Consider the following 14,778-nt stretch of genomic DNA (forward strand, 5'->3'; position numbering starts at 1 on the left):
TTAGATAAGACCGGGACTCACACAGACTCACCACACAAAACACGCTTACTGCAGTCAGCTCAACAGTTCATTTCCCGCTAGTTTAATGGCAAACAAAACTAACTACTTTGGTTAATTGTGGTTTGATTTACTTTAATCCCCTATGAAGGCTCACAGGCTCCTCTGGGACACTTAAGAGCCCTGGTCTACCCTAACACAGCTCACTGAATGACACGCCCCAGAAGGAGCTGGAAAACTACCTCGTGTTTGGAGGGGGGCAATCAGAGCCGTATTCTTGAACGTGCATTCCAAAAAAGCAGACATCCACGCCGTCAATTTCCTCAAAAGCAAACAGCGCTTTGGTTCGATATGGGAAAGATTCAGACATCTCCCCAGAATCCACAAACCTGAAACAAAAGTCAGAGTCCGACATTTACAAAGGCTGTTGCTAACAAAGTGCTTCTGCACACCAGGCCTGCTCCTCTAACTCTGGCCGCTGCAGATGAGCGGAGGCATGTCCACCTCCTCAGACCGTGGCCTGGAGTCCTCCCTATGGGCCAATCAGCCCTGGAGCGGGGAGTGCCTGCTTTCTGACCAGTTTCCCTCACTAGAGAACTGCACCACTGTGAATGAAATACGGAATTCTTAGTAGGACTGGCTATATACAGCAGTCCCCCTTATCCATGGGGTGTATGTTCCAAGACCACCAGTGGATGCTGGAAACCGTGGACAGTTATCAACCTCTGTGTTTTTTCTTATGCATCTGTACTGGTGACAAAATTTTAATTTATAAATTAGGCACCGCAAGAGATTAATAAGTAATAACAAAACGACAATTATAAAAACAGTATACTGTAATATGCTATGTGGTCTCTCTCTCTTGAAATAGCTTACTGCACTGTTATCGGGTAACTGAAACCCAAACAGGACAACCGAGACTGAGGGAGCTACTGCACACGTTTGCTGCTGCAAAGTCTTTGAAGGATGACATCAAACCCAAGAGCTTTGCAGAGAGCAGGCTCTGGCAAGCGGGACTGGAGACTGCTCGCAGAGCACTGTAGAGAGCAGGCACACTGACCGTGACTTCATCCCGGGCTTGACCTCCACCGTCTTGTCTGAGCTGGCCACCACTCGGACAAAAACCTCCCCGGCTTCAGGGTGATTCTGGCGCCGCAAAAATTTGTTCACTCGGTCTTCCAAGTGGTTTCCCAGTCTCGTGGTCTGTAGCCCTAGGAAGTCCAGAAGGAGCAGGTGAGAAGGCTTCAGAAGGAGCAGGTGAGAAGGCTTCAGCAGCACTGCTGAGACAGTGACTGAGACTACAGAATCCACCCCACTTTGCAGCACAGGCTGATATTTTAAAGGACTAATGTTCTCCAAACATGGAAGAAATCTGATCTGTCCTGTGACAGGAGTGTTACATAAGGGAAAGGTGGACTCTGGGATCTCAGGCACTTCACTCCTGAAAACTGTTTACGTGCCCAGGTAACCTGCATCTTTTGCTAATAGTATGGGGCAGAAGAGCTACAGAGGTGGGCCCAAAATTGACAGGGGCTCTAGGGTGGTGCAGAGGGATGTTTCCCTATTGCTATTAGAACGAGATGCCTCCTGCTTTCCCTGGAGGGCAGAGATGGCACACCCTCAGTGGGTTCCTCCTGCCCAGCTCTGAGGAGAAAGTCCCTACTACAGAGTCTGACATGAGCGTGGAATGTTCTAGGGCTGACAAATCAAGCTGTGGCCACAGCCTGCCTGGTGCCTCAGGAGCCGGCAAAGTATTGGCCTCCAAGCCTGCCCTGAGCCACCGCCTCGTGTGGTGCATGAATGAAGTTTCCGATCCTTGATGAGGGCAGCCTTTCCTGGGCTCCCCTCCCTGTTGCACCCCTCCTCACCCAGGGCCAACCCCAGGTGGCTACTGTCACAGGAGCTGCCCAGTGGCAGGACATTATATCAGTACAGAGAACTCCTCATACACAGGTTAAAAAACTATAAGGGAAAGTTGCAAAAGGTTCTTAGTGATTACTTATAGACAATGAGATTTTAAAAGACGTTTCTTTCTGTACTGGCTTTCAAATATTTCCTATGTTAGTGAGAAATAGGAAAATTGGGAATTTTAGAAGATTCCTTAGTGAGCTGGAAAATTTAGACCAAACTTCTAAATTTCATTTTGCTGCAATAAACAAATCAGTGGTGCTGCTTTTTGGGTACGTTGTACCTGAATAAAAATGATTTGAAAAGAAATATGTGGCTGGGCACAGTGGCTCACGCCTGTAATCCCAGCACTTTGGGAGGCCGAGGCAGGCAGATCACCTGAGGTTGGGAGTTCGAGACCAGTCTGACCAACATGGAGAAACCCCGTTTCTACTAAAAATACAAAATTAAGCCAGGCATGGTGGCTCACGCCTGTAACCCTAGCATTTTGGGAGGCTGAGGCGAATGGATCACTTGAGGTCAGGAGTTCCAGACCAGCCTGGCCAACATGGTGAAACCCCATCACTGCTAACAATGCTAAATTAGACTGGATGTGATGGCTCACGCCTATAATACTAGCACTTTGGGAGGCCAAGGAAGGCGGATCACCTGAGGTCAGGAGTTCGAGACCAGCCTGACCAACACGGAGAAGCCCCATCTCTACTAAAAATACAAAATTAAGCTGGGCGCAGTAATCCCAGCACTTTGGGAGGCTGAGGTGAATGGATCACCTGAGGTCAGGAGTTCCAGACCAGCCTGGCCAACATGGTGAAACCCCATCTTCACTAAACATGTAAAATTAGGCCAGGCACGATGGCTCACACCTTTAATTCCAGAATTTTGGGAGGCTGAGACAGGCGGATCACCTGAGGTCGGGAGTTTAAGACCAGCCTGACCAACATGGAGAAACCCTGTCTCTACTAAAAATACAAAATTAGCCAGGCGTGGTGGCGCATGCCTGTAATCCCAGCTACTTGGCAGGCTGAGGGAGAAGAATCGCTTGAACCGGGGAGGTGGAGGTTGCGGTGAGCAGAGATCGCGCCATCGCACTCCAGCCTGCGCAACAAGGGCAAAATTCTGTCTCTAAAAAAAAAAAAAAAAAAAAGTACAATGGCAAAGAAATAAAAACTCCACGGAAATGTAAAAGTTGGCAAAACTATAAAAATAAGGGGAGGGTGGGCTGGGCGTGGTGGCTCGCGCCTGTAATCCCAACACTTTGGGAGGCTGAGGTGGGTGGATCATGAGGTAAGGAGATCGAGACCATCCTGGCCAACATGGTGAAATCCCGTCTCTATTAAAAATACAAAGGAAGGCCGGGCGCGGTGGCTCAAGCCTGTAATCCCAGCACTTTGGGAGGCCGAGACGGGCGGATCACGAGGTCAGGAGTTCGAGACCATCCTGGCTAACACGGTGAAACCCCGTCTCTACTAAAAATAGAAAAAAATTAGCCGGGCGCAGTGGCGGGCGCCTGTAGTCCCAGCTACTCGGGAGGCTGAGGCAGGAGAATGGCGTGAACCCGGGAGGCGGACCTTGCAGTGAGCTGAGATCCGGCCACTGCACTCCAGCCCAGGCGACAGAGCAAGACTCCGTCTCAAAAAAAAAAAAAAAAAAAAAAAAAAAAATACAAAGGAAAAAAGAAGTTAGGTGTGGCGGCGGGCGCCTGTAGTCCCAGCTACCCAGGAGGCTGAGGCAGGAGAATGGCGTGAACCCGGGAGGTGGAGCTTGCAGTGAGCCGAGATGGCGCCACTGCACTCCAGCCTGGGTGACAGAATGAGACTTCGTTTCAGAAAAAAAAAAGGTAGGGGAGGGTGGACTGAGACGTTTTACACTCCACGAAGGCTGCGAGTCCTGCTCCGAGCTCTGTGCTCAGCAGTTCCGTGGCTGAGATGACCATTCTGAGAAACACAGACTTCAGGAACTCACAGCTATGGTACCTATTCTCACTAAAGCCCCTGAAGAACATTATTGCATTCTTACCCTCGTGCTACTGCTGACCAGTTTTGCTCCCAAACGAAGTGGCTTCCAGCTGAGAAAGTTAGACACGGCTAAGAAGGGCCACATTGCAGCAAACACCAATATCTTGTCTCTTTCCCCATGTGAAAGGGTGGCCCCACACACTACCATTTTCAAACAGCAAACAGAAGGAATTGACCTTTTTTTTTTTTTTGAGACAGGGTCTTGTTCTGTCACCCAGGCTGGAGTGCAATGACACGATCTTAGTTCACTGTAGCCTCGACATCCTGGGCTCCAGTGATCCTCTCGCCTCAGCCTCCCAAAGTGCTGGGATTATAGGCGTAAGCCACCATGAGTGGCCAGAATCAACCTTTTACATTAGGTCTTTACTTTTTTCTTCAAATCACCTAAATTAACTGTACTATGTAAAGAGACATTTAAACAGCTGCCAAGAACCAACAACGTGTTGTGTGCAGGAAGGCACATGTAGGGGGTAGAGGAGCCAGCACACTCAGAAATAAAAATTTTAGCGATACACCTTCTCATGGGGAAAATACATATTTTTTTTTTTTTTTTTGAGACGGAGTTTCGCTCTGTCGCCCATGCTGGAGTGCAGTGGCGCAATCTCGGCTCACTGCAAGCTCCGCCTCCAGGGTTCACACCATTCTCCTGCCTCAGCCTCCCGAGTAGCTGTGATTACAGGTGCCCACCACCGCGCCCGGCTAATTTTTTGCATTTTTAGTAGAGACGGGGTTTCACCGTGTTAGCCAGGATGGTCTCGATCTCCTGACCTCGTGATCCACCTGCCTCAGCCTCCCGAAGTGCTGGGATTACAGGCGTGAGCCACTGCGCCCGGCGAAAATACATATTTTCATATGTATATATATTAAAACAAAACACACTCTGCCTGGAATGGTGGCTCACACCTGTAAATCCCAGTACTTTGGGAGGCCGAGGTGGGCGGATTATGAGGTCAGGAGATGGAGACCATCCCGGCTAATACGGTGGAACCCCGCCTCCACTAAAAATACAAAAAAAAAAAAAAAAAAAAAAATTAGCCAGGTGTGTTGGCAAGCGCCGGTAGTCCCAGCTACTCGGGAGGCTGAGGCAGGAGAATGGCGTGAACCTGGAAGGTAGAGCTTGCAGTGAACTGAGATCGCGCCACTGCACTCCAGTCTGTGTGACAGAGCAAGACTCTGTCTCAAAAAACAAACAAACAAACACTCTTCCATAGTAACTTCGCTATTTGACACCTGTGATCCATATATGGCTGCATACTCCAGAGGTGGCCTCAGACAGCACAGGGGTCTAGGGGCAGGCCATGCTACCTGCAGTGCACACAGTGCCACCTTCCTCATGGTGCTGCCTCCTTTTCTGTTATCACTTGATTTGGCCGCTGTTGCTACTTTTTCATTACTCCTTGCCACTGCTGCAGTTATGTCCTTGTATGTGCCTTTATGCATATGTGCAAATATTTTTATAGGATACATGTGTGAAAGTAGACTTGCTAAATCTAAAAATGAACACTTTAAATTGTGCCCCTCGCTTTCTGGCATTCAACTTACATTTTCATCCACGGCACATGACGGGCCTTTTGTGCCTTTTCCTTTCTCATTGCTGGGTTGTATCTTTTCAAGGAAGGCTTTTCATAACTCAACACAGTAAAATTATTATCTTACTTTTATCCTGAATGCATTTGTAGTTTTGTTTACTTTTCTCGCTTTTAATCTACCTGAATTTGATTTTGCGTATGGTGTGTGCGAAGGAGGTGGTTTTCAATGCAAGATTAAGGAAGCATATCTTCACTCTGTGATCACACACACCACAACCCCTGTGCTGACACAAGCTCACACCGACAGAGTAGAGCTACCTCTAGTCTCCTAGGCCCTTTTCTCCTGTAATGTTCCATTTCTAGATCTTGGGCTCATCCACCGAATGCCCATGGGTCTTTCTGGATGCTGCAGTGGGAGTGGGACCGGACCCGCTCTGGGGCCACTTGTGTCATTCCCCCTAGTCACCTCCTGCCTCTTCCAGGCAATGACTGTTCTATGGAGGTCTAGCTCTCTGGGTAATTCTGTTTTGGCTACTGAGCCTCTGGCCCAGGGAAGAACTTCCAATTTGCTCAAATGCATTAGTGAACTCATTCAGAATGAATCCTCTGAAGCAGGGCCTCTCAAATGGAAGCAACTGTGCCCCTCCTCCAGGGGACATCTGGCAATGTCTGGAGACATTTTTGACAGACATAATGAATTTGTTGGTCATTTCATTATGTGAGGAAGGTGTTACTGGCACTGAGTGAGTAGAGGCCAGGGATGCTGCTAAAATCCTATAATGCACAGGACAGCCCCCAAAACAGAGGATTACCTGGCCTGAAATGTCAATAGTGGCTTAGATGAGAAACTGAGCTAAGTATTACGATAGTTTATCAATGAGTGGTATTTCAAAAAATTTAACAAAGGCAGTGTAAGCTATAGGATAACTTTGGATGTTGGTTAACAACAGAGTTTGAACTTTAGGACTCAGTCTCAAGTCTACAGGTAGCTTCCTCCTCCCCTTCCCCCAGTGCATGGTACATCCCAGCATTTCCATCTCTCTTCTACTCTGAGCTCCCCAAATGACCCTGGTTCTGTTGGGGATCTCCTGAGCAACATGCCAGTCACCTGTCCTGCCACAGAAAGGTGACAGCTATAGGGAGCAGCAGGCAAGTGAACGTTAGAATGCTGCTGCAGTTGTCCTTCTTGTGTGGTTTTGCTGGTTAACTCAGCAAAAGGACAGCCTGGCATGTCAAGCTGCAGAAGGCCATCCCAAGACTTGAGAATTGACTCTATTATAAAGATTAAATAATCATAAACTTTTGAAAACAATGCGGTCTTTAAAAAAATAAAAAAGTGAGCCGGGTGCGGTAGCTAACGGCTGTAATCCCAGCACTTGGGGAGGCTGAGGCGGGCAGATCACAAGGTCAAGAGATTGAGAACATCCTGGCCAACCCAACATGGTGAAACCCCGTCTCTAGTAAAAATACAAAAATTAGCTGGGCACGGTGGCGGGCGCCTGTAGTCCCAGCTACTCGGGAGGCTGAGGCAGGAGAATCACTTGAACCCGGGAGGCGGAAGTTGCAGTGAGCTGAGATTGCAGCACTGCACTCCAGCCTGGCGACAGAGCAAGACTGTCTCAAATTAAAAAAAAGAAAGTCTACTCATGCAAAGTTACTTCTAGCAGTAACAGGTTGTTCTATTTCTGCACAGGCACCACCAGCTGCAGTAACATGTCCAGCCAGTCCACATGCAGGCCAGGCTCCTACTCCCAGGGTGGCAGCTGGTTCCGAGGGGTCATGGCTCATGCTCCACTGTAGCAGAACCCAGCACCCACGGGACGGACCCATGACAGCCCACAAAGGGCCCAGGGTTAGACAGGGCTGGCCAACACTACCCCAGTGTGTACACATGCACGCACGAGGGGTGAGGGGTCTTAGGTCTAAGCCACTTGAGAATAATTTGTTGACAAATTTTCTCTGAGAACTTACAAAGTTTACTGTACACCTAACCTTTCATCTAAAACATGCACTGGATCATAAAAGCTGAATAACAATCAAGCTAAATATTCCCTTTAAGGGTGGACTGAGAGGTTTTACACTCGGTGAAGATCCACAGCCCAAGGCTGCCAGTCCTGCTCCAAGCCCCGTGCTCAGTAGTCCCGTGGCTGAGATGACCATTCTGAGAAACACAGACTTCAGGGACTCACAGCTGTGCTGCCTATTCTCAGTGAAGCCCCTGAAGAACATTCTTGCGTTCTCACCCTCATGACTGGCCTGGCTCTCCTTAAGGATGAGACAAGAAAAATACAAAGTACTGGGGAAAAAACTCACAAAAATCTTTGACAGCCAAACCTCAAAACCATGTGTTAAGAGGAACCAAAGGACAATGGGGACAATTTCTACAAGTTTCTAAAATGTGCAGTCCAGGAAACAGAAAGCTTCCCCAAACTTACTCTTAGCACTGAATTTGTTTTCTTTTCGAGGTCTGCCAGTTTTCTTCAAGCAGTTGTCGCACACAAAACTGCAAAAATAATAGTGGTATGATGAGACTGTATATAATGATGTAAATTGTCAAACCAACAAAATGCAGCATTCAGATATTTTGCTGGCAGTTTAAATCACATTATTATTATAAAATTAAAGAGTGAAGAGGCAGATTGCTTTGATGCCACAATTCCTAAAGCAGACAAACACTTAGAACTTAAATTTAGAACCAACTGCCATCTCTCTTAATTGCTGAATTCTTGCTGACAACAATGAATGAGATGCAGTAGCCACTGCAACTGCCCCACCATTGGCTCTGTGTAGAAATGCCCTCCAGGCCAGGGGAAACTACTTACCCTGAAGGCCAAATGATATCATAGTGCAGAACACAAATCTGATGCATCTTCCGGCCACACTCCTTGCAATCAACGAAACTAGGAGACAAAGAAGGCGCACTGTTAAAGCACACGGAACCACACGACCGGAGTCACTTGTAGATGTCTGTGTGTGCATCCACACCTTGTTCTCTGGGTTACTTTGAGTAGTGCTGACATTAATGCATGAGTTGGCTGATTCAGCTATATTTTACAATGCATCCATATGATATCTTCTATAGGAAAAAGCTTTCTTCTTTTCTTTGTACAAGTGCTTCATGCCTCTTTTCTCCCAATCTCCCTTTGCAACCAGAAAGGAAACTTTATTTTTAAAAACTGCTGTGACAAATACATATCTCACAGGCCGGTATTTCTGACACTACTACACATTTTCAAGAACAATGCCTTCTCTAGGTGATTTCACATGCCTAAACTGACTTAAAAAATAGAGAACAATACTTTTAGCATTCTAAACATGTGCTCTTAAGTCTAAAATTGTTTAGGATACTAATGGGAAACATGGCCAGTTCAGAGCAGCCACGCTAGGCCGGAGGCACAAAAACACCAGTTCGGAGTCAGTTACAAAAGGGTGGAACGTGTCAGGCCTACTGGTAAGTTGACAGGGGTTTGTTCAAGTAAATACTGGTGAAGCGAGAGGATGGACCACCCATTCCCCACAAATCCTCCACACTGTTCTATGGCAGCCCACAACCACGGCTCACCAGAGCTCCGTCACCTCCAGGAACTGGCTTACCCAGGAATCTTAAGTGCCAAGATGCCTTGAGGTCAGACCTTTGGTTTTTGTCAGCTCCCTCCCTTGCTGCCTCCACAATGCATACCTCCGAGGAGGGGCTGAAGGGACTGGTGAGTAATGTGACTCCCTGTGTGCTCCTGAGTTCTGAGCTATGGCTCCTTTACAGTCTGCCCCTGCCCTTGTTCCCTTAATCTGTCCACTGCACGTGCTATGCAAGCCCTTAGCCATGGGTCTACCCTCATCAGGCTTCTCTGCCCAGTCTGCTGGAGGGAAAGAAAAGACACACACACAAAACTGTGAAACCATGGCGGCACCCGTTCACGGTCCCGTGGCACTCTCTGACAACCCAGCTCCATCTGGCTCCCTCTGCCTTCCACGTGGCAGCTGCTCTGAATCTGCACTCATTTCCTCCAGTGCTGTCCTCCACAAGCCCTGTCTTTGAAAACCCAGTCACTGAGCTCTTCCCTTATGCTAAGAATTTCCAAGGTTGGGGCTAAGAACTTCCTCAACTCCTGTGCCGTCTCCAAAGGTCCCCTGCTCTCAACTATTCCCTCCCATGTCAGGGAAAAGGAGTGCCCCCCAAAACTACACTTGGGCCAGGTACAGTGGCTCACACGTGTAATTCTAGCATGTGGAGAGGCTGAGGTGGAAGGATTGTTTTACCGGGAGTTTAAGACCAGCCTGGGTAAAATATGGAGATCCCATCTCTACAAAAAATTAAAAAATTAGCTGGGCATGGTGGTGTGTGCCTGTAGTCCCAGTTACTTAGGAGGCTGAGCTGGGAGGATGTTTGAGTCTGGGAGGTTGTGGCTGCAGTGAGCTATGATTGCACCACTGCACTCCAGCCTGGGTGACACAGCAAGACCCTGTTTCAAAAACAACAAACAAACAAAATCCAAACAAAACACTGTATTCTAGACCCCATGACATCCATTTTGAATTTCCCCCTTTCTCTCACTCCCAATTATTATTGGCCAACTAGGTGGCTCCCCTTCCCTCAGCCCGCCAGCAAGCCCCCCTGCCTGGCTCCGAAAACTCTTGCTTTAATTAGGGTTTCAGTTTCTTGCCTCCTGCTGCTTTGTGTCTCTTAACTAATTTCTCTACTAGAGAACAATGTCTTTCCTCTTCTGATCAATTCACCTCATAGACCAAGGGTGACCTTCCTACATTAGAACCAATGCTATTCTTCAAAACCTCCTCAGCACATTATAGGATAAAGTCTATTGTCAAGAGACAGTGAAATGGCCCTTCACGAAGTTAATCTCTGCCTACCAACCACCCACTCTAGGGGACTTGTAGTTTTATTGAGCAACCTGTGTTCTTTCATGTCTTTGTTTCTAGAATGCTCTGCAGCTTCAACACAAGTATCACCTTGTCCAGGAAACCAGGCCCAACTGTGATGATGCCGCTCTGCCCAGGCGGGGTCCCTTCTGTCTGGGACTCACTTGCACTGTCTCCTGCTGCAGGCTGTGCCATTACCCAGCTGTCTCTCTAGACTACAACCAGCATGAAGAAGGAGACCCCTTTACCCATCCATGTATTCCCTCTGCCTGGCACCTACTACTTGAATGTAATATATTTTGAAATTAAAAAGTAGATATAAGTCGGCCAGGCACAGTAGCTCGCGCCTGTAATCCCAGCACTCTGGGAGGCCGAGATGGGTGGATCACGAGGTCAGGAGTTCAAGACCAGCCTGGTCAAGATGGTGAAACCCCATCTCTACTAAAAACACAAAAAAATTAGCTGGGCTGGTAATCCCAGCCACTCGGGAGGCCAAGGCAGAGAACTGCTTGAACCCGGGAGGCGGAGGTTGCAGTGAGCCGAGATCGTGCTACTGCTCTACAGCCTGGGGGACAGAGCAACACTCATCTCGGGGGGTGGGGTGGAAAAGAGAAGTAGATATAAATCATAATGAAACTATAAAGCCACGGAGAGAAAGACACAATGTGAAAAGAAAGGTAGAAAGTCAGGAAAAACGATCTGCTGGTCACGAGAGGGGTGGGCGCTCTGCCCTGCCGTCTCACCAAGACTACAGCTCTAGGATTTCACATCATCATCCTGTCTGTGTACCAGGTGCTGGGAGAGATGAAATAACCTGCTGAAAGTCAAGCTAGGTTTCCAGAGGTGGCCTGGGTAAAAATCTGTGCCTGCCACTCTAGCCACTGGCTTCCCTGGAGTGAGAGGGTCAGGATAGGGAGAGCAGGATCTGTTTCTTGCTTTGGCTGAGTCACAGCCCACATTTCCCAAGCAGCCAATGCTCCTGGAGCCTGTGCTCACCGTGGGGAAAAAAATAGCCAGTATCGCCATGCCAATTTGGAGTGCCCTCAGAACTTTACACTGGAGACCTGGGAAGAGGCTACCACACTGAAGAAATTCTGCATCTCTTTAGGGGCTGTTATGAAGCAAGGTTAGCAAATGCAACACTCTCATTCATCACTGTAGAAAGTGCTTAACAATGGCAAGAACATGCACCAAGCTTTACATTATTTGAGAAAGCAGTTTCCAAGAGATTTTCTTTCTGGTATTTCCCTTTAAATGATACTACTAGTACTATCCCACCAAATATTCCTACCTTTGGTCTCTAAAGATTCATACTAAATGGCTTCTTAAAGACACCCATGACCAAATTATTAGAGAGGTTTTCATAGAACTGAAACATCTATTTAATTTTATCATTGCTAAAATCCAGTAATTAAGAGAACATGTTACAGAGACATACATATTTTAAGTTTAAAAAGAATCTGTATCTAAAAGATAACCTCACACCAGAAATTCCACTTATTGCAACATCTTTCCAATGTTTTTACCCACAACCCACTCCATAAGGAGTAACTTTACCAATTTCATACCAAAATTAAAAGTAAAAAAGAAATAGCTATATACTTACGGTTCGGGGTCTAAGGTATCATTTTTCTTCTTTTCAAACTGATCCTTTGAAATTGTCCTTGTTTTTAAAAAAAGAAAACATGTTGTATTAACTAAAATTTATCTGTTGAGTATAAACTATAGGGTCTCTGGAATGTGATTTTGTAACTAGTTCTTCAAACAAAAAGACATGATGGTCCTTTAAAATCTCAAGTACATATAATAACGGAATGAACAGAAAATTTAATTTCTCAGAACACTACAATTTCTTTTTCCACATATTCCATTACCATTTCTTTTCTTTTCTTTCTTTTTTTTCAGAGACAGGGTCTTGCTCTGCTGCTCAGGCTGGAGTGCAGTGCCGCGATCATGGCTCACTGCAGCCTTAACCTCCAAGGCTCAAGTGATCCTCCTGGGTAGCTGGGACTATAGGAATGCACCACCACGACTGGCTAATTTTTTGATTTTTTGTGGAGATGGGCGTCTCATTATGTTGCCCAGGCTGAATTCAAACTCACCCCGGTTCTAAGTAGCTGGGACTACAGATACAAACCACCACGACCTGTTAAGTTTTTTTCATTTTTTGTAGAGATGGGGGTCTCACTATGTTGCTCAAGCAACAATCCAATTATTAATCACACTACTAAAGAGAATTAAGATGACAAGGGAAATAAATTAAAAATGTAGAATTTCAGTCACTTTGGTTTGTATGTCTTACAAGTTAGGTTTTTTCCTGCATTTGAACAAAGAAAATGGTAAAGCGTAAGTGCCTACACTGCTTGGAAACCGCTCTTGTGGCAAAGCCTTCCTTTCTGTTGGGGGAAGTCACACTGTGGGTAGGGTGCTAGGAATCATGGAAGACTAGGGAACTCAGTCTGACGAAAAGAGGGAATGGTAGACCTGGGCAGATGCGGTGGGTGGCTCGCAGGTTTTTAGATATTTCAAGCATAGAAATGAGTTGATAACACAATTTGTGCATTTGCTTTTTCTTGCCACACACACGCCATTCTATCACTCGAAGGTAACTGCTGGATAATAAATACTGGAAATAAAAGTTTAATCCTGTGCAGGAATGAACTAACAAAGTCATACCTGTCCACTTTGGAGCCGATAAACAATAGGTAAAGAACGCACTAGTGAGGGAAGGAGACACATTTATACTTTAGGCCAAAAAATGGGGTACTGGGCCGGGCGCGGTGGCTCAAGCCTGTAATCCCAGCACTTTGGGAGGCCGAGACGGGCGGATCACGAGGTCAGGAGTTCGAGACCATCCTGGCTAACACGGTGAAACCCCGTCTCTACTAAAAAATACAAAAAACTAGCCGGGCAAGGTGGCGGGCGCCTGTAGTCCCGGCTACTCGGGAGGCTGAGGCAGGAGAATGGCGTAAAAACCCGGGAGGCAGAGCTTGCAGTGAGCTGAGATCCGGCCACTGCACTCCAGCCTGGGCGACACAGCGAGACTCCGTCTCAAAAAAAAAAAAAAAAAAAAAAAAAAAAAAAAAAAAAAAGGGGGGGTACTGGAATCCATTAATCTGCATTAGAGCTCAGCAACTGAAAGGATGCAGGTTTAAGTAGAGATAAACTACATGTAAAGGGCAGGGCATGTACACCAAACTCATTTTTTGCTACTGCCAGTTCTGTTAATGGGGCTACCTGGTTTCTCAGGTATAACTGAAAATTTACACGGTCGGGCATGGTGGTCCCAGCACTTTGGAAGGCCAAGGCAGGAGGACTGCTTGAGGCCAAGAGCTCGAGACCAGCCTGGATAACACAGTGAGACCCCATTTAAAAAAATAAAAATTAAAATAAAGAAAATTTATAATTCCCCAAAATGGAAGTTGACAACAACTAGGAAAAACCAATTATTTTACAAGAAAAGACAAACCAAGGTCAAGAGAGAGCAGTGGTCTACAGTGGTAAGCCATAGTACCACTGCCTTGAATGATAAAGGCAGAAGTGGCACTGTGGTTCAGCCAAAACACATTTTTCAGTGTAAATGTGTATGTATACACATATTCAAATTAAATGCGAGCATAATTAATATGAAACAAACCCCACAACACTACACACTGTAATCTCAGCCTTTGGAAGGCCCAGGCAGGTGGATTGTGCTTCAGTGTAGGAGTTTAAGACCAGCTTGGGCAACATGGCGAGACCTCGTCTCTACAAAAAATACAAAAAATTAGCTGGGTATGGTGGCGTGCCCCTGTAATCCCAGCTACTTGAGAGGCTGAGAAAGGAGGATTGCTTGAACGAGTTGAGATAGTGCCACTGCACACCACTCAGGTGACAGAATGAAAACCTGTCTCAAAAACAAAAAACCAAAAAACATTGCATGAAAGTCAAAATGGCAGTGGTACTTTCCTTACAGTCATTGGTAAGAGGAAAAAACAATTTAAGGTCACCCTCCCTCACCCCAGAAAAAATGACAGGACGGTACTTACGTCTGGGGCTGTGAAGGGTCGTCACCCAGGGTCACATTCTCGCCCTGGATCTCTGTGAAACACTTCTCACAGAAATGATACCTGTCAGCAAGAAGGCCATACTTGGGTGAACTGGTCCATCATAACACACAGCCACCCAAGCAACGAAGCCACCAATCAGAGCAGGGCAGAGCACCACGACGAAGGGGGGGCGTTGTTGGTTGATTGATGGGTCAGTGAGGACAATGAAAGGAACAGGGGGCAGGTGGGGAAAGGCAGGATTAGAGAACAAGGAAGGGAACAAATAGCACAGACACAGAGGTAAGACGCAGACACCAAGACAACACAGAGCAGAAAGCCAAGGCAAAGCATTGATTAGCATTCGGTCTCATTGCACACATCACAGGCCATCATCACTAACAACGACAGGCTCGGTCCGGCTCCAAG

General features: G+C 46.8%; 1 protein-coding gene across 1 annotated transcript in view; it reads right to left on the reverse strand.

Moving 5' to 3' along the window:
• The window catches only part of CREBB (CREB binding protein), a 158,632-nt gene that overhangs the window by 15,578 nt on the left and 128,276 nt on the right, over positions 1-14,778 (reverse strand). Inside the window, 6 exon segments of the mRNA XM_011717621.2 lie at positions 240-386; positions 1,058-1,208; positions 7,885-7,952; positions 8,272-8,349; positions 11,931-11,987; positions 14,353-14,433. Of these exon segments, the coding sequence (XP_011715923.2) occupies positions 240-386; positions 1,058-1,208; positions 7,885-7,952; positions 8,272-8,349; positions 11,931-11,987; positions 14,353-14,433 (582 nt within the window).

The sequence above is a fragment of the Macaca nemestrina genome, chromosome 18 (assembly GCF_043159975.1).
Source record: "Macaca nemestrina isolate mMacNem1 chromosome 18, mMacNem.hap1, whole genome shotgun sequence".
Taxonomy (NCBI): Eukaryota; Metazoa; Chordata; class Mammalia; order Primates; family Cercopithecidae; genus Macaca; species Macaca nemestrina.